Genomic DNA, 22,639 nt, shown 5'->3' on the forward strand with positions numbered 1-22,639 from the left:
TGACTTTAAAATGAAGACCCATGGGCCCCAGCTCCAAAAAGTCTAACTCAGAAGGTCTAGGGAAGGGTTCAGAAATCTTCATCTCTAAAGAGTTCCCCACTGTAGGCCACAGTTGAGAAACGCTGAACTAATTGATTTGGAGGACCCCTTCCAGCTCTAACCTTCTAACATTCTGTGATGTCGCCCTTTCTTGTGTGTGACCAATCTTGGGCAGCCTGTCACTCCCTTGCTGTCAGCCTGCCCTAGGTAATGACGATGTACCAACAGGGAGGGCATGTCAGCGTCTGTAGGGGGCAGCCTCGGGAAGACATCTAGTTGATTGGGTTGTGTCCCTTCGCTGGGGGAGGAGCACTAACATCTTTGTCTGATGCCAGGTGACAGGTGGAGTCTGGAATTTCAGCCGCCTTTGCTGTGATGTTTTCGTCACCCTGGATGTGATGATGTGTACAGCCAGCATCCTGAACCTCTGTGCCATCAGCATCGACAGGTAGGGCTGGGGTTCCCGCCCTGGCTTAGGAGAGGGGTGGGCTGGACCTGGTGGGGAGGCTGCTCTTGCTGTACTGGAGACACAGGCTTGGCATCTGAGGGCACTGGGTCACTGCCCAGGAGAACTTCCCACTGGGACATACTTTCCTCTTTTTCTTTTAAACACTGGCTGTGGGTGAAAAGAAACCCCTGTGACAGGAGAGGAATGGTTGTTCTGTCAGCTTTTGTAGCCTTGCCTTTTCCCCAGGTCACTAAAGAAGAGTCTGCTTTTGCTTTCCACCATCTTTGGGGTTTTGTGATTCCTAATGGGAGAAGGGAGGTGGGGGACAGGATGAAAGGTGAGCTGATTTGGGTGGGGAAGACAATTTCCTGTTACTATTTTGTTTGGTTTGGGTAAAAGGAGGGCAGAAAGGAGTCTTTTGTGTGATTTCTGGACATTTATTACATAAATGTGATATTTACAGAAGTAACAGCCAGCCTCCGGTTTGCTGTATCATTACCTCCGCCACTAAATTCTTATACTGCTCCCTGCTGTGTCTATGACAGTGCCTTGGACAAAGAATAGTAAACTGAATTCAGTGGCCCCTGCCTGAGCATAGCCAATGCTTATGTCGCAAATAGGCATCTTCAGAAAGGACAGGAGAGAGTGGGAGAAGGTGAGCCTTGGAGGGGGAGGGAAGAGCTGCAGAAAGAGAGCTTCTGAGAGGCCTGGGACAGCCCCCTCCCAGCCTCCTACTTCCTGACCTGACTGTCTACCCGCTTGAGAATGCGCCTGTGCACTCCATCCTCACACACTCACATGCGGCTGGTGGGTGAGGCTGTGCAGGTTGTGCCTTGCGCACGGGTGTGGGGACCGAATTCAGCCAGCGCTTCACTTGCCAAGCCTGGAGTCCGCCAGGAGAGGGTGTCTGTTCTCATTTGCACGAGCGCACCATTTGCCCGCAGCAGCCACGCTTAACAAACACTTTTGTTTTCACCACTGAAGACACAACCAACAACAATATGCCTTGAACCGGTTTCTTGTCCGGAGCAGGAAAACTCCCAGAATGCATAGCACTCGGCTACCTAAAACCTGAAGCTGCTTACACCTTGGACCCCAGTGGAGGAGGATGCTCCTTTCCCGGCTTCAGTTTCTATATGGCCAAATCCTCGCCAAACCTCCAACTGGGGCCTCCTTTCTAGTCTAGGAATGAAAACATGTCTTGGAGAAACCGCCTCCATTCTCCTCCACCGCGGTTTGCGGTGCACCGTGTTAATTTCTGTTCGTGTGTCGCCAAAGAACTGGCCAATTCATTAAAAATACAGTCCTAAAGGTCTCCACACAATGCTAGTCACCAGTCTGACACACTGACCCAATGGATTCAGCATTTTTGGTCATGAAGCCCTGGTCTGTAATGACAGGGGAGCAGGAGATAGGAAAGAAAGGGAAATGTTTAAAGCGTTTTTGAAAGCAAGCAATACTATTGTCATTAGGTCCTTAGGCATAGCTCTGATGCCTAAGAATTGGATTAAAGCCGCCTTTTCTTCTCAACAAAGCAGAGTGGGTGAGCACAAGGCCCCACCCCCTTGGCTCCTTGCCTCCCCAGGGGCCACATCCTAAGTCAGAACAAACTTGGGGAAGGGGCTGAGAAAGTGTCAGAGGAGAAGGACACGATGTGAGCGGGGAGAATGCCAGTCCCCCTCGAGAAGCCCGGGAATAATGCAACCAAATGCATTCACGGGGAGTCCTTTAAGTGGCTCTCAAATGGCGCCCATCACACAGGCAGCCTCTGCGTCCTTGTGGGAGCACAATAGGTACCAGATGGGTCACAGGCACCTTGGAGCTTTAGTTTGCATCTAAATAAGCACTTTATATCTGCAAAGAGCTTTCCAATCATTTGCAAGAAGCGTTTTTTCTTCAACAATTCCATGAGGGGAGTCCACAGAACTAAAGATTTATTGAGCCCCCTGTCTGAAGAAATAAAAGGGGGTGAAAAGCAGCCCTCACAGAGCTCTGGGGCTCATTAAACCCAGGCTCTCCACCAGCCTGGCCTCCCACCTCCCCCACCGCCAGCTTCCTCAAGAGGCACCATCATCGGTTCCCCCACGCACACCTCCACCCTGGGACAAGGCTTTATTTTAGGCGGAGGTTGAATTCTGGGAGGATCTTGAGACCTTCAGAGTGACAAGCCCACAAACCCCAGTCACAGAATTGGGACTCAGAAAAGGCATAAGTTTAGTTCATTTGTGCAGAACTGCTACATGCTTGCACCGAGTCCTACAGCCTTTTGCTCAGGTCTGGGGCTAGAACCTGAGTGCCCCTTTCCCTGCCAGCACCTTTCCTTGGTGGAGGTGGGGAAGGGGCATCCTGGGAGGGGCCTCTGGCCACACCAGCAGCCCAGCTCTATCAGTGCTATTTCCCTGGAGTAAACAGGCAGAGTTCCCATGCCTTTAATGCCCCGGCTACCTCTGTGCTCATCCTAACTTGCCTGATGATAACAGCAACAATAAAAATAGCTACTATTTATTTAGCATATACTATGTGCCAGGCACCACAAGCTTTTCATCACGGCTAACCCTCACCACCCCCTGGCCAGGTAGGTGTATAATCCCCAGTTTTCAAACAAAGATGCTGCAGCTAGACTGTGTAGATAAGCTTGCCCAGGTCACACAGCTGGCAGACACAGGACTAGGGATCCCATCAGCCTCTTGCTCCTCTGCACTTGAGCAGACGTGCTTAGCCACACTGTGGGGCCCTGGCTCAGGGGCCACCCTGCGGGCCTGCAAATCCTGGCCCTACCACTTAACAGCAATCCGACCTTGGGCAAGTAATTAACCTCCCTGGGCCTCAGTGTGCTTCTCTGTTTAGCATAATAGCAAAATGCTGATATGAGGATTGAATGAGTTAATATCTGTAAAGTACTTCATACAGTTGCCTAGCACCTAGAAAGTGCTATAATGCTTGCTTGATAAATAAATAAAATGTTCCCTAAAAATCAAGAATAAGGGGCAGACACCAATAAATTAACTGATATGAACATTCACAGGTCCCTTGGGCTTGCACAATAATGACAATTACAGTACGTGCTACAATACTGGCTTTTGAATATTTAATATGTACCAGGCATTGTGCTAAAAAGCAAACAAACAACAGAAAAAAAAACAACAACAAAAAAAAACCTTCACATTCACTATGCATAAGAGCCCTATGAAGCGAATCATTCTCCCCATTGTACAGATGAGGAAGATAAGTCTTAGAGACTCACAGTTAAGTAGAAGAACTGAAATTTAGACGCTAGTCAATCTGTTTCCGACGCTCACGGACTTAACCGCCTTGCACACTGCCCGTGTTCAGGCCACGCCAGAAAGAGTCCAAAGAATTAGGAGCTCAAACACCAGGGGAGAGGGCCTGGCGAGGGAGCCGCAGGGACAATGCAGCATCTGGGGAGCAGGCTGGGCCGGGAACCCCCGCGGTGAGCGCAGCGGACCAGCGTTCAGAGGCGGCCCTGGGCTGGCCTCCTGCTGCATCCAAGACCAGCCCTGCACTGCCCGTGCCTGTGGTCGGTCTCCTGCGATGGATTTGGGAGGAGATCAGAAGCTGAGCAGCCTGTTAGGTGGGAATTCAGGGCCCCTGCAGGGCTCTAGGAACCGGGGGGCTGAGCTCTGCCTCCCTCCCACTGGGCCTAGAGAGCCCCCAGGTAAGCAATGAACTTCTCACCCGGCGGAGCTGGCAGAGTTCTTGCTGCATTATGGTGCCCTCCGATGGCGGATTCCGGAACAGCCTCTGTGTCTCAGTCCCTATGGGAAACCCTGGAGGCAAGTTTGGGGGCCTCATTTATTCTAAATGTTTAATCATGTTTAAAAAATAATTAGAAAGGAGTGTAATATAACCATGGTAAATGTAGTCTCATCTCTCACTTCTTACCCAAGTTAGCCAGAAGTTAACAAGGTATTTTCCCTAGTGCAGACTTTCCTAAACTTGTCTAATCATCAGGTGCACTTCTTTGCTTGTTAAAAATACACATACCTGGGTTCCACTCCAGAAACAATCAAAATACCCAGGGATGTGTCCTGAGAATAAGCATTTTAACAGAACCCCCCACGCAAGTGATAGAATCCAGTTCACTGGGGAAACTCAGCTCTGGACATAAGTACAAGCCACCCTTCAAGCCACCTTTCCTGAGGACGCACCCTTGACTCCACAAGGCCTCAGAGTTGGGAGATCTGGCTCTGCCACGACCGGTTGTGAGACCGCAGGTTCATCATGTAGCCTCTCTGTGTCTCTGGCTCCAACGTTAAAATGGAGCTAGTGTTCCCTACACTTGCTGGCTTATTAAAAATTAACAGGAGCCTGCATGGAGTTGCTAAACATTAAAACATGTACGCCACTCTCAGTGGTGTGCTTGGAGCCGGCTGGTGATGGCTAGCAGAAGCTAATGGGCAAAATTTTAAGAATTTTTTGAGCCAGTTATTAACCTTTGGTGTATCTTTAAACAAGTAAGGTGGGAGATTTGTACCATGGAAATTGACAAATGGTACAAACTAGGGCTTTCTTTACCCAGAGATCCAGTCGTTGGCCGTTTAACGGCACATCACTGAATGTACGGGATAATCAAGCTTTTACGTCAAAGGACATTGTGTAAATGGAAGGCCTGGGCCTAACCACTGGTCTGGACAAGAGGAAGTGGATCATATTTTTCCTTCCCAGCCCTGACAGCTGCTTCCCTATGACAGCTGCAGGACTCAAGGCTCTGTCTTCTCCAAGGTGCCTCAGCAATCAGTGCTAAGGGCCAGACTGGGGTAGACATATTTGACTTGAAGGCTCAGCTCACTGCCCCAGCAGGGTCTGAAGTCCTGAGAGGGGTAAAAGGCCTGGAGGAATGCCTGGTGCTACTTGCCCTGCTCCTTCATCACCAAGGTAGGAACTCAAGGGAAGATTCGCAATGTATGTGCATGAGGAGAAGAGACCTGGGTTGTCGTGGGCCTCCCTTAGGGTTAGTGGTGGGATCTTAATTTAATCTTATTAAACAAGGGCCTCTATTTCTCCCTCTCGAGAAAGAAGCCACTTCTGTCACAGACCATGGTGGCACCATGGTGCCAAGATCAAGTCCTGCAGAGTCTGACTCCATCTCAGTCCTCAGAGCTGACTCTCAAGCTGCTTTTGGGGGAATACAAATGTTGACACATGACCTCTAAGGCCAGATGCACAAAAAGCAGGTGATTCAAGAACATATAGGAAGAGCATCGGGAGCATTATTCCAGCCCCTCCAGCCAGGGGTCTGTCCTTCCCTTCCTCAGCCAAAAGCCTGGGGTGCACAGAGGCTTAGCACCTCTGAGCACTTCCTGTCTGCATCTGGTCTCCAGGTTCCCTGGAAGCTGAGAAAACAAAGGAAAAATGAGCATAAGTAGACCCAGCTATATCCATTATATCCCTTGGGCCTGGCTAAGATTAGAATTGTTCTCTTATAGGGAAGGAGGCCTTCAGGATCCATGAGGAAATCAATCAATAGCTTTTTGCTACTTGCTTCAGGCAAGGACCTATGGGGAATAGCAAGGCTATAAGATGATTTGAGCCATCAAGTAACTTAAATCATATGGGAACTACCTTCACCACGAGGCAAGTTCAATAATAAGGCAAGACAACTGCATGCAGAAGAGCTACATGATTGATTGGCATAGGAGTGCAATGTGTTCAGAGTTAGAGGTCTCTGTAAGACGAAGAGGCCTGGGAAGTTTGGAGAGCTGATCAAGAAGGAGCTCCCCAGGGAAGAAGGGATAATGATTGGACTAAGACACCAGTCTCTTCTGTTGCTCTGAAACAAATTGTCACAAATGCACTGGCTTAAATTATGCCCATTTTTTAATCTCACAGTTTCTGTATGTCAGAAGTCTGTGCATAGTGCAGGTAAGTGTCCTGCTCAGGATTTCACAAGGCTGACACCAAGGTGAGGGCTGGATTGTGTTCTCATCTGGAGCTTGGGGTCCCCTTCCAAACTCACTCAGGTCGTCGGCAGAACTCAGCTTCCTTGCAGTTGTAGCTCAGAGGTCCCCACTTTCTTGTGGTTGTCACCCAAGAGCTGTTCTAAGCTCCTGGAGGCCTTTTGCTATTCCCTGACAAATGACCTTTCCCAAACTTGACAGTTTGCTCCTTTACAGCCAGCTGGGTAATTTCTCAAGCTTTTTTAATCTCTCTGTATTCAGGAAGGGCCCCATTCTTTTTAAGGACTTATCAGGTCAGGCCCACTGCGGATAATCTCCCTTTTGATTACTTCAGTCTCTTGATCAGTAATCGAATCAGGGGGGCAACATTATACTGTATTCACATGTCCGGTCTACATTCAATGGGAGAAGGTCCTACAGGGATATCATAATGGGTAAACTTACAGGACTTTTTTCCTTCTGTTTAAAATGTCCTTCCCTTATCTTACCACATGGCCGGGTCCTTCTTTACAGCCACCATCATCCTTAAACATGTCACCCAGATTATTTCTTTCATGATACTCTTCATTGTATACTCACAATTTTTTGTCCATCACTCCACTCAATTCCGAGTTCCATAAGGACAGGGACAATGTCCCATTTGCACATCTCTATATTTCCAGAATAGGGCCTGGCATATGGTGGAGACTCAATAAACACTGAATGAAAGGTTAAATGAATGAGTGAGAAAATTATATGTAGGGGCCAAGGGAGAGGCAAAAGGCCTGAGTATTGGGTATAGATGTCTTGAAGAAAAGCAGGAAGTAGGACCAGATTAAGAAATGTCGGGAGGTAGGCAAATCTATTTTAGATAACTTGAGTTTGAGATGCCTGTGGAACAAGTGCCCAAGTAATAAGTCCAACAAGCAGCTGGAAATGTGTGTGAGGAGTTGCCATAGGAAAGACAACAATGTCCAACAAGAATAAAGAATGGTGCTTTGACCATGTAAAAGCATGTGCTGTAGACTGAAGATTTGTGTCCCCCCCTCCACCCCCAAAAAGTTCATATGTTGAAATCCTAACCCCGAAAGCGATGGTATTAGGAGGTGGGGACTTTGAGTGGTGATTAGGTCATGAGGGTAGAGACCTCATGACTGATATTAGTGTCCTTGTAAAAGAGACCCCATCGAGCTCCCTCACCCCTTCCACCATGTGAGGACACAGTGAGAAGACAGCCATCCATGAATCAGGAAGCGGGTCCTCACCAGACATTGAATCTTCTAGTGCCGTGATCTTGAACTACCCAGCCTTCTGAACTGCAAAAAAAAAAAAATGCATTTGTTGTTTAAGCTTCCCAGTATATGGTATTTCTTATATAGCAGTCCAAACAGCATGAAAACTGGATTTTACTCCATTGGATAGTGTTCCTCTCTATTTTCAATATCTCTGTTATTTGGAATAGTTGTCACTGAGAGAGTTAGGATTTATACTAGAATACAAGCAGGGATAAACATCTACTTTGGGCACAGTTCTGTCATTGTCTGAGAACTGTGGGATACAGTAAAGCACACACCAGCACCCAGGGTGTTCAGGGCTCAGGGTGGTGAGTCCAGGGCTCGGATCTGCTGGGCCATCAGTCAGGACTAAATGAAGGAGCTCTCCAGCACCCCACTGCTGCTATGCTAACTGTTCATTCTTTCTCCCTTTCTCTGATCGCCCCACTTCAATGAGTTCTTCATCTATCTTATCTCAACATTTCTACTATTTCACCTTTTCTCTCTTTCTCCATCAAAATTATTTTTCTCTTGCACATTTACCAACCTGATTATTTTTCTAGAACCTCCTTCGGCTGTCTCCCCTGTCCCTTCTCACCAAGTCTATCTTATCCTTCCTACCTTTCACAGGTACACTGCAGTGGTCATGCCAGTTCACTACCAACACGGCACGGGACAAAGCTCCTGTCGGCGTGTGGCCCTCATGATTACGGCCGTCTGGGTACTGGCCTTTGCTGTGTCCTGCCCGCTCCTCTTCGGCTTTAACACCACAGGTAACAATTATGGCCCCGCTTCCAAAACCCATGTGACTCACAGCACATGTGAGTGGTTACAAGCGGTGCTCAGCCCTGAAATTACTGACCTTTGGTCAGCGTACTTTGTAATCAAATGAAGATGCTGTAGACTGCAAAGCTTTGACCTCCTTTGTTGCTTATAATAAAAATATAAAGCAAACTTCATCGATTATTGGCACAGGGATAAAATTCTGCCCCTATTAATGAAAAACCTGGCTTATTCCTATTTTGAAAGAAATGTCATTGTATTCACTTGAAGAAATGCACCAGTTAAAAAACGAAGCCATATTAATAATTTAGGTGGGGTTTGCTAATGAAAATATTACAATTCATAATTGACTTACAGTGCAAAGTAACACGTAAAAGCCCTCAAGTAGGATATACATTTCTAATTTTTGCTCAGTAAGAATCATTTCTAGAATTTTGGAACTAGTACAGATCCCTAAGTTGTTGATGGTTATATTTCTCATATTTTAATATACAAAAAAATTCTAGCCACAATGGTTGGCACATGGTACAACTTCTTCTGGAAGGATGGATGGATGGATGGATGGACAGATGGATGAACAATGTGTATATCTGAGATATTTGAGATTTTAGACATGACACCATTCCAAATTTACACCTCATATGGATCAGTGCCCTCTTGTATGTTCCATGTCCATCTTTTGGCCTCAGAAATTTCATGTGTTGAACAAAAACTATTTTCATATAGGAAAGCTATAGGTATTGGTGATAAATACTGAGTCCTTACTAAGAGAGAACTGATTGACTGTTTTTCTAATGTTAATTTGGATTTCTTATTTTTCCATTTGAATTGGTTCATTCAATTCCTACTGCGTTCCAGGTTCGTGCTTTCTAGTATATGTGTACAAGTCACATAGCTAGCTGTGTGTTTGGGTGTTATGCAGACATTCTATGTAACACATTACATATAAATACAGGAAAATTCTAACCTATAAATAGTCTTCAAAGAGCCATTTGCTGGACAATGATTTAGAAGTCAAAACACATTTAGAAAGACAGACAGAGACTCGAGTCAAAACAACTAGATTCAAACTCCAATTCTACTTACCAGCTGTGTCTCCTTGAACAAGTCACCTAACTTTTCTAAGTGTCCTTATTGATCAGTTTGGAATAATAGTGTAGTGGAGCATAAACTTGAGCAAATTCAAATGTGTAGACTCAGTCTGTATATTCAGTTAGGAAGATTTCAATGTTTGCTGTTATATATGACTTCCTACAAATAAGCCGGGCAACTTCATCTCTAAAATTACACGGTGCGTTTGAACTCTTTAGAATGTATCATTCATTTTACTTATTACTGTTCAGAGCTGTAATCAAATCATGTATCTTTATATGTGATTCAGGGGATTTTTCTAAGCAAATTTCAACTCTATAATTTTTACTTTACTCACTCATTGACTTTAGAATCTAACCCTACATATGGTATAATTCCACTTTACCTCCTTCATAGACTTTTTTACAATTAAATGAGGATTAAATTGGGATAACATAGATAGACGTGCCAGTACATACCAACTGTTCAAGGTCAGGCTTGTTTCTCTGCCACATTAAAGGTTAAATAGCCAAATTATTCAACAAATATTTGCCTGGTTAACTCAGGATGTTCCTAAAATACGATGTTATTATCATCTTTGCATTACTCTTTACCATGAGTTATTTTGTTATTTTCACTGAATGACACTTTATACACACAAGTATATATGTACACACATACACACACCCCAAAGTAACATTCCCCAACATGATGATAGAGACTGACTGACGCACTAAAGTACCAGTTTTGATGAGTGTTAAGTATGCTTTCTGGGTAAGTCTGATAACTAAGCCACCTTATATATCTTTGTTTCAATACAAAAAATGCATTCTAAGTTGGTATTTTTAGCATGGAGCACTCACTACCACTGTTAGACCAAGGCACTGCTTAACCGTCTCCTCACCCGCTCCCTGGTCAGCAGCAAATCCCCACCGTTTGCAGGACTAGGTAGGTCCTCGTACTTATTTTTGGAGACTGGTGGAGGGGTCTTATTCATTCTCATACACACAGGCACACACACCCTGGTAAGAGTTAAAACAGTCTCAAAATCTGGCATTAGAGGTCTCAGTTAATGTCAACATCTAAAGGGAAGAAGAATGATGAGCTCATTGCAATGTTGTTGCCACCAATGAGATCATTATTTTTCCAGAAACAAAACTCAGAAAAAAAATCCTTCCAAAAGGATTTTCAAATATAGGATTGAGATGGTAGAGAATGCCCATGACTTAGTGTGTACACTCTCACTTCTCTCGTAATCTCTCTCTCTCTCTCTCTCTCTCTCTCTCTCTCTCTCTCTCTCTCTCTCCTTTAAGATTACTAATAAGGCTATGGTAAGCCCTCCACTTATTCATATCTTATGTCAAAATGTTGGGTCCAGCAGAAGACCCCATTAGACATTAGCTAATGGTGTTGTTGTTGTTGTTACGTATTAGGAATGATTTCTGTGCCTCAAAATTTAACTATGTACCTGTTCCAAGGAAAAATCTGAACAGTTGTAATTCTGGTAGTTATAGAGGAGACCAGTTGTCTCATCTGAAAACTCGGTTCAGGGATTAGTGAGCAGAACTCAAGGCGGGAGTCCCAGCATCCTTCTCGGCCTCCGCCTGTCCTTCACAGAACAGCATCATTATCTTGATAGATGTGGGTTCCTCCAGCACCTCTTCCATCTATAAGGAAGTTCCCAAGGCCATTCAAAAGCCCAATATAAACGACTTCTCTCAGCTATGTTTTTCTACTCTCTCTGTGAAAAGCAGAGGAGAACGGGGCAGGATACTGCAACAACACCTGATATTGGAAGTAAATAAACTTTCACTAACAAGTGAAACACAAAAGCACATTCTGACAGAGTTCTTTCTTTTTATGAAATGGGCTGCCATGCGGGATGGTGAATTGTCAGGGAACAGAGGGGAGCGAAAAGTTGAACTTCAGTTTCTTTCAACTTGGAGTTGCTCCTATTGACTGAGGAAAGGTCAATATGTATTTCTGGATGTACATTTAAGGCAGGGTCTTGAGTCATAGAGAGTTTCAAGGCTGTGGGGCCTGGCTGCCCAGCGTTGCCCCTGATCCCAGCAGAGGCCCCGAAGTCTAGCCCATATCATACCATCACCAGCCCCCAACAGCCGTGGAGCATGGAGTGTTGGTGCTAGAGAAAAGCCTAAAGATCCCTGAATGAGCAGCCCATTCCTTTCATTTCACAGACAAGAAAAATAACTAGTATTTAAATTTTTGCTAAATCAGATAACTATTGTGTTATAAAAAATTCTAGAGTGAATAAGCAATAGCTGGTAATGAGGGTGTAAGAAATCTTCAAGGGAGAAAAAACTTAAAGCTGAGAAAATCCTATCAGGTAGCTTAACTTTTCTTTGAAACAAAGACATGGAGGAGTGCAATTATTCGGATTTAGCAATATACACCTCACCTGACCTTCAGAGCACTGGAGCTGGGAGGAGTTTGGTTGAGAAGCACAAAGGTAAAAGAATAGTAGGCTCATTCTAAAATCAGACTCATCAGGATCTCCTGCCTTTGCAAACAAGTAGAGGTTAGAGACCTTTCAATGAGCTTCAAGTCCATTATCTTTCTGGTCAACCTGCTTCTTGTCTTGCTGCTCACATCACTGTGGGACCAAGTTGCCAGGCTAGCCCACAAAAGCCTTTTAGACTCATTCGCAAAGCTACTGAGCGTTTTATCACCCCACACAGTGCCTCGAACACAGTAGGTGCTCCATAAAATTATGTTGAATGACATAATTCCTCCTTCTTATCATTTCCTCCTTAAATGTCGAGATGAGTTGGGATAAACATCTCAGTCTCAGAGAATGAGGAGTAACCCCTGGCCTCCCCTTTAACCTCCAGTTAGTGACTCTGTGTGTTTCTGTAAAATGCTCATCTACTTTGCGCACTTGTTCATCATTCATGTATTCATTCAATAACTATTGGGGTGGCGGCACAGTACTGTGTTGTTGTTTTTTAATTCTTTATTGTTGAAAGTTTTACATATGTCTCCTTTTTCCCCCATTGACCTCTCCCCACCCGCTCCCACCCCCAGCACATGCCCCCACCCGCATATTGTCTTTGAGCATAGTGCTGTTTTAATTAAATAATTAAAACAAGGTACCTCCTGGGGCATCTCCTGGGGAAGCCGAAGCTCCTGTGAAGGCCTCACTGCCCTCGCCTCCTCGGGACTCAGCAGAAAGAAGCTTCCAAAATTGCTGGTGTGGGGCCTTACTCTACCCTGCAAATAGGACCTACACCCAGGTCAGACCTGGTGGGGACTGGAGTAGGGTCCCACTCGCTGGCCACTTGCCTCCTATGTTACTCTGCCTGCTGACAGTCCTCCCAGGATTCGGGGAGAGGCTGCCAAACATGGTGTGAGGGCAGGCAGCAGGGGAGGAAGGATGGGATGACAATGTAGGATCAGTGATTATACATCAGGGCCTTCATTGGTTAGAGACCCTGAAATCACTACATGCTCTCTTCACTCTGTTTCTTATATATATGCTTTCACTATTTTTACTGCAAAAATAAATATCTGCACATGATAAAACATAAGGTGTAATGGGAGACATATGCATATTTATATGGATCTCTCCCTTCTACCCAATTGCTAATTCCTTCATCTCCCTCCCTAGGAGCAAACACAAGTACATGCACTCGGGCATGTGCACATGCACATACATGTTTGTGTGTATGTGTGTGTATCCATTTTTACACAAACAGAAGCACAATATACCTACTTTTGCTCCTGGCTTTTTAAAAGTAGTCGTTAATATGTAGAATTTAGAGGTCAGCCTCCCAGAACCAGAGGAGGGTGGAGAAGGGTAGAAGGTATACCTAGAGGGACAAATGGAGACTATCTAGCACACCAAGGAGGCAACAAGGGGAATAGCAGGGACGTAGCCCTGCTACCCCTCTAGCCCACTTCTTGCTAGCAAAACGTGCTGAGGTGCCTCTCATCATAAATCATGGTCAGACGCTGATGACAGGAGAGCTCATGGCTGTTTAAAAGTTCAGAAGACCACCTGCTGCCACCCTATTCCTACCTCTGACCCCAGCCCCCTCAGACCAGAAGATGCCAATCTGTGGCCACTGCTCAAAGCTTCATGAGCCATTTCCTGAAGTTCACTGACGCCGGCTTTGGTAGGATGGTACTAATATGACCTAAATTTCATCCCCTCCCCAGAAGAATCGGAGAATTGGCGAGTAGCTCATGAAGATTCTGGTGGCGGTGCTCTCGTTAAAATCCTCACTAAGCTCTGAGCACTCTTTTTGGTTGTTTGTTTTAATTCTTAGCTGTTACTTCCTCCCCGCCTCCACCCCCCAAACATTGTTCTCTGTAAGTCTCGCTCCAAATTTCTATTCCAAGTGATCCCATCCCTTTTCAGTTCAAAAAGCTCAGAGGAGGTAAAACTTAAATAATAATAGTAAAGAATAAATAATAGTTGCCATTTATTTTCATTTCCTCTATATGATGCAATATCTTTTAGAGATACTGAAACTGAGGCTTGGCTAGTTAAGTAATTTCTCTAAGATCACACAGTTAAAAAATGGCATACCTGGGTCTCACACCTTGGCTGCCTGCCCTCTGCTACCTCAGAGACCAAGAAGCAGAATGAGGGGCCATGTGGCCACAGCCTTCTTCCTGCCAACTCACACCTGAGTCTATATCTTCTGAGACCAGATTTGGGTTGGAGAATACCCAGCTCTTTATGAAGATTGGCCAGATGTACCAACAGCTGTTGCTGACAGCGCTGAACAAAGCACAAATATGCCATACCCCACTGGTTAGAGGGAGGTGGGGTGTCCAAATCACAGAAAGAAGATTGGTTTGGGGGTCAGAGTAGCTAGAGGAATGTATCCTAGCTCCACCCTTTTCAAGCTGTGTGATGTTGGGTCACTTACTAAACCTCTCTGAGCCCTAGTCTGCTCATCTGAGAATGAAGTCAGTAAGAGCACCTGTGTCACATAATGTTTCCATAATGATTAGGTAAGATAATGTGGATAAAGCCGTCGGCATATCACCTGCAAGGTATTAGTTTGCTTTCCATTTCTCTTTCAAGAGGGGCAAACTCCAGGCCCTCTTCTGGGCATTGGAAGAATCACAACATCTGCTAGTGATGAAGGCAAAGCTACAAGGCCCTCCCAGGAGGAGTGGCAGGAGCATTCCCGAACATAGAACAGAGACAAGGACCCTCCTCGATTCACATTGTCCACAATGACCATATCCTTACTGGTCCTCTTCCCATCTCACTGCTGGCCGTGGCTAGAATTCCTTGAAAAATCAAATGCCTGTCTCATATTCAGCCACCACCTGCCCCATATCCTGGATTCAAAATGGAGACCTGGCATTCTCAGCAAAGAAGGCTTCCTCCATTCAGTGCGTTCAGCAATCCTTTCAGGCCTCCACTCCACAGGCCCCTTCCTGGGGCTGCACCCCTCCCCCAAGCTTCTGGCTCGTTGCTCGGTGACACTCGCCCCAGCCTTCTGGGCTGCATTCCTCCATGGCACTTAGCACAGCATATGGAAGGGATCATCTGTCTGTCTAGACCCGTGGTTGGCAAACTGCAGCTCTCGAGCCACATGCGGCTCTTTGGCCCCTTGAGTGTGGCTCTTCCTAAGTCTTCGGAGTACCCTAATTAAGTTAATAACAATGTACCTACCTATATAGTTTAAGTTTAAAAAATTTGGCTCTCGAAAGAAATTTCAATCATTGTACTGTTGATATTTGGCTCTGTTGACTAATGAGTTTGCCGACCACTGGCTGTGAGCTCCTTCAGGGGCAGACACGGTGTCATGCCTCTTCACAGTCCCAGTGTCTGGCATGTAATCATTGATTTTTTTAAGTGAACTGTGAGCTGACAACATAGCAATCAGGACCTGTGTGCTAACTACACAAAACAGGCAAAAGTAAAGAGTTGTGAGGCACAAAGAAAGACAGAGTTGCTTCTGAATAAGAAACTCAAGTAATCCTCCTGGATGAGGCAGCATGTGAACTGGGGCGCCTTGAGGGTGTAGGTGGGACCGGGAATCCCTGCTCCTCCAAGCTCCGTGTGGATCAAAGGGTGCAGATACCACATGTGGTTTGGGGCCATATTTTGTGCTCCCCATTGAGGTCTCATATTTGGCAAACTGCTTTGCTTTCTCCTTTTCTGTCACAGGAGACCCCAGTGTCTGCTCCATCTCCAACCCTGATTTTGTCATCTACTCTTCAGTGGTGTCCTTCTATCTGCCCTTCGGAGTGACTGTCCTCGTCTATGCGAGGATCTATGTGGTACTGAGACAGAGGAGACGGAAGCGGATTCTCACTCGACAGAACAGTCAGTGCATCAGTGTCAGGCCCAGCTTCCCCCAACACGTAAGCATGTGGGTGGGGCAGAGGGAGGACAGCACCCGACTCCGTGGCCTCCCAGCCTTGTGTCCAGCAGTGAATGTTTTTGCCTAAACTGCCACTTTGGAGACACACACCTGACCCCACCTTCTAATCTGCTGGTATTGGCTCTGCTTTAGAGATAGTAAGTTCAATCCAAAAAGTTCATTGATAGTCTTTCCTAGAGCACATCTTACTTGGGAAGATGATAGGATAGTTTCTAAACATGTTCTGCTTCCCTTCAAAGTCTTTCATTGTCCCCAAATGGCCAGAAGTTCGGATGTCACACAGGGTTCAAAGTTTTAGTGTGACAATTGCATCATGCACTTCTAGAAGGTTCCCGAGATGGACTTTCTGGCCAGATCACTCATTCCAAAAATTATTGGGGTCCATCAAAGTCTCCTTTCTTTACTATGTCAGTCCCTGTATCCAGGCATTGACAAGCTGGTAGACTGGAATGCTGATGATGCATTTTTGGGGTCTTGTTAGGCTCTGACAAGGAAGATTGTTGTCTCAACACTTCTAATTTCTGGGGTTTTAAGTTCTGCTTATCCCAGGGCCCAGTGTCATAGTAGTTTACCCACAATGTACCTAAAGCATGAATGGAGACATACCAAACACTTGAAATCTTACAGGGAAGGGACGGCAGGAACATTATACAGCCTCTGCCTTCATGGAGCTTGGACTCTAAACAAGCAAATAAGCACACCTCCACCCAAAGTTAATGAGCAGCCCAAAAGTGAGTGAGATGTTTGCCAAATGTTAAGTGAAGACAATTGAGCCCTCAAATATTGAAAGCCTTTGAAGTTATGAGAAGAAAGAGATCAATATGCTCAGGAAAGAGGTTCAGAGACAGAGTAAGAACTGAATTTGATCTTTAAGACATTTGGATGTCTAGATCAATCTGAGTGGAGGTCGAACTTTCAAAGTTGAAGTCCCAAGGCTTGAGTAGAACAAGAATATTGGTCCTCATGAAATAGGAGGTCAGCACTGGAGGATGAGGATATGAACATACTGTATTTAAACCATTGTCATCTATATGGTTCAACTTTTTAGAGCTTAACCTACAACTATTTCTCCTTCAACCTACCCTAGTCTTCCTGTCTTCGGCTGCACCCCATTCGGCAATTTTCACTAAGGGCCAGATTTCCATCAGATGCCACAGGGAAAATGGTAAGTAAACCACACGTTTAATTACAGGAAAAGAATAAGAGATATTTTCTCAAAGATCCTGGCTTGACTTGATTCCACTTCCATTCCAAAATAGAATCTAGCCCAATCCCACACTTGTATCTACAATATAGAACAGATCTGAGATCCTGCCTGATTTGAGCTTCGGAATAAGAATCAGCAAATGACACTCAAAAAGCTTATGGCTCTTGGGTGAGATCCCAATGACTGGAGTCAAAGACTCTTGGAAAGAAAATAGGATTCCACCGACTCTCCTATGTACCTACTCCAGGACTTCTGTGAGGATCAAATGAGATGAGGCACTGGAAAACGCTTCGCGGACATTTGGTTAAAGTGTAAAATGTTTGCACCTGGCTATAACGCAAGTTGTGTTCCAGGGCTGAAGAAACTTCAAGGAGGCTAGTAGTCGCTAGGGAGAGGAAGCCGGGCATTGCTACATGACATCATTACCTGGCGCCCACAGCCACCATTTCCAGGCTGGGCTGGGCTGTGCGCTGCATTTTGCCCCATGGGGTTTCAGCAGCATCAGCTGTGATTTGGTAGGGTGTCGCTCCAGCATGATTGCAGGGCCTGTGTCCCACTTTAGGGAAGCCGAGCGTTGCTTTGTGGGTGACAGGTCCGTTTATTGTTAAATGGCCTGTTGCTAGGGAGAGGAAGCCGGGCATTACTATGTGACGTCATTACCTGGTGCCCACAGCCACTGTTTCCAGGCTGGGCTCATGGCCAATCTTATTTCATCTATACCCCCACTTACATTCACATAAACTCATTGGATTGTTATGAAGCATTTCAAAATACTTTGTAAGACTCTCTAAAAATATTTTGTAAAAAAAAAAAAAAATTTGCGCCATGGGGTCTCTGCAGTGTCAACTGCGATTTGGTGGGCTGTCACTCTAGGGTGGTGGCGGGGCCTGTGTCCCACTTGGGGGAAGCCGAGTGTTGCTTTGTCAGCATCAGGTCTGTGGTGCCATTTCTCTGTACATGGCTAGTACATGTCACGGCAGCTCCTACGTTGAGCGTCTGTCCCCTGGTGGCCAGTGCACATCATGGAGACGGGTTGGACAGTCGGACACTCAGCATATTTATATATATAGGTATCCAATATGCAAATTTTTCTCAATTGTCTCATAAATTTTTTATAGTTGATTTATTTGAATCAAAATTCAAGTAAGATCCATATTTTGCAACTGGTAAATGTTACTGTTGTCATCATTGCAATTTATTTGTTGAAGAAACTGAGGAGTTTGTCCGGTTTTTTTGCTTACATCTCAGTGGTGTCAGTTAACATGTTCCTCTGTATATCCTAGCCATTCTAACGTAAAAAGACCAGGCTACAATCCTGTGCTCTCCCCTTCCAGGGATGGCTGTGATTCTCACACGTTGTACATGTGGCACGTACTTTTAAGTATAGAGTCAGAAGCAGATTTCACTTACCTTAACTTTCCATGGTCCAATCATTCTCAGATGCGCCCTCTGCAGGTTGTGTGTGTGTGTGTGTGTGTGTGTGTGTGTGTGTGTTCCAATAAATTTTTATTCACCAAAACAAGTAGCGGGCCAAATTTGACCTGCAGGCTATATAGCCTGTCAATGCCTGGCCTTTATAAATCAAAGGGAAAAAAATTATTGCACTATTATTGATCAGATCATTAAAATGTGTGGGGAAAAGATATATTAGCAATATTTGCATCATAAATTGATTATCTGACGATAACACATTTTTTCTTTTTTTATTTTTCTTTATCAATTAAAGTATTACATATATGTCCTTATTCCCCCATTGCTCCCCATGCCCCCCCAGCCATGCCCTCACACCCATAATGCTCTCCAGTTCCATCCATGCCATTACAACAGTATGGATGGAACTGGAGAGCATTATGCTAAATGAAACAAGCCAGTCAGAGAAAGATAAATATCACTCATTTGTGGAATATAATGAACAACATACATTAATGAACAAAAACAGATCCAGAGACAGAGAAGCATCTATCAGACCATCAAACCTCAGAGGGAAGGCAGGGGAAGCGGGGCGGGGGTTGGGGGCGCTAGTAAAGAGGAGAGATCAACCAAAGGACTTGTATGCATGCATATAAGCCTAACCTCTGCAGGTTTTACACAATGATGGATTCCCCTTCCTTCGTTGCCTCCTCTTTTTCTTTCAGGGGCATTCAGAAGATAAGCAATATCCCCAGAAATGTCAAGACCCTCTCTTGTCACACCTGCAGCCCCTCTCCCCTGGCCGGGCACACATGGGGCTGAGGCGTTACTATAGCATCTGCCAAGATACAGCCTTCGGGCCACCAGGCTTCCAAGAAGGAGAAGGGGAGTTGAAAAAGGACGCAAGCACTCGGAACTCCCTCAGCCCCACCATGGCACCCAAGCTCAGCTTAGAGGTTCGAAAACTCAGTAACGGCAGGTTGTCAACATCCCTGAAACTGGGGCCCTTGCAACCTCGGGGAGTGCCACTTCGGGAGAAGAAGGCAACCCAGATGTTGGTCATTGTGCTTGGTGAGTTTGGATCAGGTTGAGCTGAGCTGAGTTAGGCTGAGTTGGGTTAGGCTGAGTTTAGTGCAGCTGGCAGAGGGTTAAGGTAACCACATTTGACAGAATTGGAAATCCAATGACGGTTATATTTATAAATGTTTATCATATGACTGAAAAGGGTTTGTGTATAAATGTTAACTGGTGGAAATTGCAAGACCTAGACCAAAATTTATGAAATATAAAACTTAGCAGGACACCTTATCAGGCTGCTCTTCTCCATTGTGTTTGTTGTCTATCACATGGACTTACAATAATGGATAAATTAAATAATAAGTAAGATAATGATTAAGTAAAAGTGTGTGGTATTTACCAGATATTTAACAAATGCTTACTCTAAAATATTAAGTAAAAACAATAGGGATGCAAAAAACGATGGTCGTGTGGTATGATAAAATCTAGATTATATGAAATACAGAGAGAAAAAAACCCTGAAAATTAATTCACCATGATGTCAAAAGTGATTGACTTTGCATAGTGGGTATTTTTCTTCTTTCTACTTTTCTGTATTTACCAAATTTTCCATAATGTATAAAATCAGAGCTAGTTTTTATAGTAAAAAAAAATAACTTATTAAATAAATATTTATTTATTTAAATTTAAAAAATTGAGAAATCACAGGTACCATATAGAGTGGAGGTCATTCATCCCCTTATCACTGACAAACCACGCCTCCTCATACCTCAGGGACTGAATGAGAACTCCTAGAAGTAATCTCCTCAATGGCAGGAATTGTGTCAATTGTGTCTTTAGGGTCTTCTTTCCTGTCAGTGCCTAACATCAAGTCTTGATGGATAGATATTAAGTAAATATTTGGTTTAAATTAACAAGTAGAAAAAACTAGTAAAGAGCTACCTAAAAATCAAACTAGAAAATTGATTTAGGAACAAAGGCCTAAGATAAATCAAAGATATTTTGATGTTTTCTCATCAAAAAAAAAAAAAAGAAAAAGTGGCTAATCACACCTACTTCACAGGGTTGGTTTAAAAATTAAATGGGTATGTAAAACTTCCTGCATGGTAACTGGCATAAAGGAAACAAGCATGAGTCATTTTCATGTTATAACAAAACAAGTACGAAAACCTGTGACCCAGTTTTTCTCTCCCTTTGCGACCTAGGGACCTTCATTGTCTGCTGGCTGCCCTTCTTTTTGACCCACATCCTTAATACCCACTGCCCAGCATGCCACGTGTCTCCGGGGCTTTACAGAGCCACAACATGGCTGGGCTACGTGAACAGCGCCCTCAACCCTGTGATCTATACCACCTTCAACACCGAGTTCCGTAAAGCCTTCCTCAAGATCCTGTCTTGTTGAAGGAGAGGAGAGAACACCTCCTATGTCTACCTTCAGCTGCCATGCCATTGGGCCACTGGCCAGGACCTCCTCCTAAAGACTCTGCCATGACCTCTGGCATGTAATAGGAAGAAGATTGCTGGAGCCAGGATGTCTCTGAGTGGCACATGCAATCAACTGCTTCCTGCAAAACAGAATGGTCTACCTCCCCAGCTAAAATCTGACTTCATCTTGGTAATCTCCAAATGGTTGGAAGGCCCCTGAGTGATAAGCAATAATTCAGAAGGAAGCTGATAAAACATGACTCTACGCATACACATAATTATCATCAGAGGCATGATCCATTACAGTGAAGGAAAAATGAACAGATCTCATAATTCTCAACTTGCCAGGAGTCCTTGAAATGTCAGCCAGTGAGCCATCTTGCAGAACAGACAGCCTTTCTTCCTTCAAACCTCTAATTCACTGTCAGGCTAACCTTGTACTGATATGAGCCCACTCCTTTTTGGTTATTCCTTTCATTCATTGTATCCTAAAGTATAATGGCAAGGCCAATGCTGCTACCTCTTTATGGGATCTGTAGAGACATCACTCACCCTGAAGGAGACATTGTCCCACATTGGGACCTAAGCTTCATTTCAGACCTCGCTGGCCCTGTATTTTAGCTCTAGCTATGAGATCCTTTGATTCCATCCCCTTACACTCAAAGAGTCTCAACACCAGAGTAATTCAAGATGGGGGTGTTAAGTGAAAAAGGAATGACAATCCCACTGTAGTATTGTTCTTGAACCTTGTGGTTCAGAACATGCCTTAGATATGCTTTTCATAATGCTACAAGGTTTTCCTCCCCAGGCATCTCCATCTCCTGTGTAACAGAGACCCAGTACTTTCAGACTCTAAAACTCATTAAGTATTAAGTGTCTGCAAAGTGCCTGTTACCTCCCAGGTTCTGCATATATGACAATGAATAATACAGATCCTGTCCTCAAGGAGTTTGCCACCTGCTCCTGTGTTTGCCCATTTACTTGTAGAAGAGGCTAGGGACTTGCCTAAACCACAGAGAACCTCGGAACTGAGGCACCAGGCAGGGAAGCTGTCCAAAACCATCACATGAACAGTCTTTGTAAAGCCCTAGCACAGATCCTAAACATCCCCATTCCAACAACTGAGATTAAAGGTATCCTATATAATAAAAGGCTAATACGCAAATCAACTGAATGGCAGAATGACCAGTCACTCTGATGTGCATTGACCACCAGGGGGCAGATGCTCAGCGCAGGAGCTGCCCCCTGGTGGTCAGTCTGCTCCCACAGGGGGAGCACTGCTCAACCAGAAACTGGGCTCACAACTGGCGAGCGCAACGGCGGTGGCAGGAGCCTCTCCTGCCTCTGTAGCAGCGCTAAGGATGTCCGACTTCCCACAGGGAGCGGGCCTAAGCCATCAGTTGGACAGCCTCCGAGGGCTCCCAGACTGCGAGAGGGTGCAGGCCGGACTGAGGGAATTCCCCCCTCCCCCCAAGTGCACAAATTTCGTGCACCAGGCCTCTAGTATAGAAATAATGTGTAAATGTCATTCAAATTGCATTTAGAAGGAACTTGAATAGTCTCATCATTTACCTTTTCACCTTCAGAAGCTATTATTTATTACAGAATTAACATATAATTTGTAGATAATTTATGAAATGTTATCATCCAAACCTCAAAAAATTTACTGTTAGTATTATGCATAGGCATGACATACC

At 44.9% G+C, this 22,639-nt stretch overlaps 1 protein-coding gene across 2 annotated transcripts in view; it reads left to right on the forward strand.

Annotated features, from left to right (window-relative positions):
• The window catches only part of DRD3 (dopamine receptor D3), a gene marked incomplete at both ends in the record, with an annotated part of 31,557 nt that extends 10,638 nt beyond the window's left edge, over nt 1–20,919 (forward strand). Inside the window, 6 exons of one of the 2 annotated variants that reach the window (XM_081085654.1) lie at nt 375–487; nt 8,289–8,431; nt 15,667–15,863; nt 16,971–17,048; nt 19,226–19,571; nt 20,723–20,919. In XM_081085654.1, coding sequence (XP_080941780.1) covers nt 375–487; nt 8,289–8,431; nt 15,667–15,863; nt 16,971–17,048; nt 19,226–19,571; nt 20,723–20,919 — 1,074 coding nt within the window. The remainder of the gene's footprint in view (nt 1–374; nt 488–8,288; nt 8,432–15,666; nt 15,864–16,970; nt 17,049–19,225; nt 19,572–20,722) is intronic. The other variant, XM_081085655.1, reaches the window with a different exon arrangement.
• Nucleotides 20,920–22,639: the final 1,720 nt, after the last annotated feature.

The sequence above is a fragment of the Myotis nattereri genome, assembly GCF_964212035.1.
Source record: "Myotis nattereri genome assembly, chromosome: 3".
Classification (NCBI taxonomy): Eukaryota; Metazoa; Chordata; class Mammalia; order Chiroptera; family Vespertilionidae; genus Myotis; species Myotis nattereri.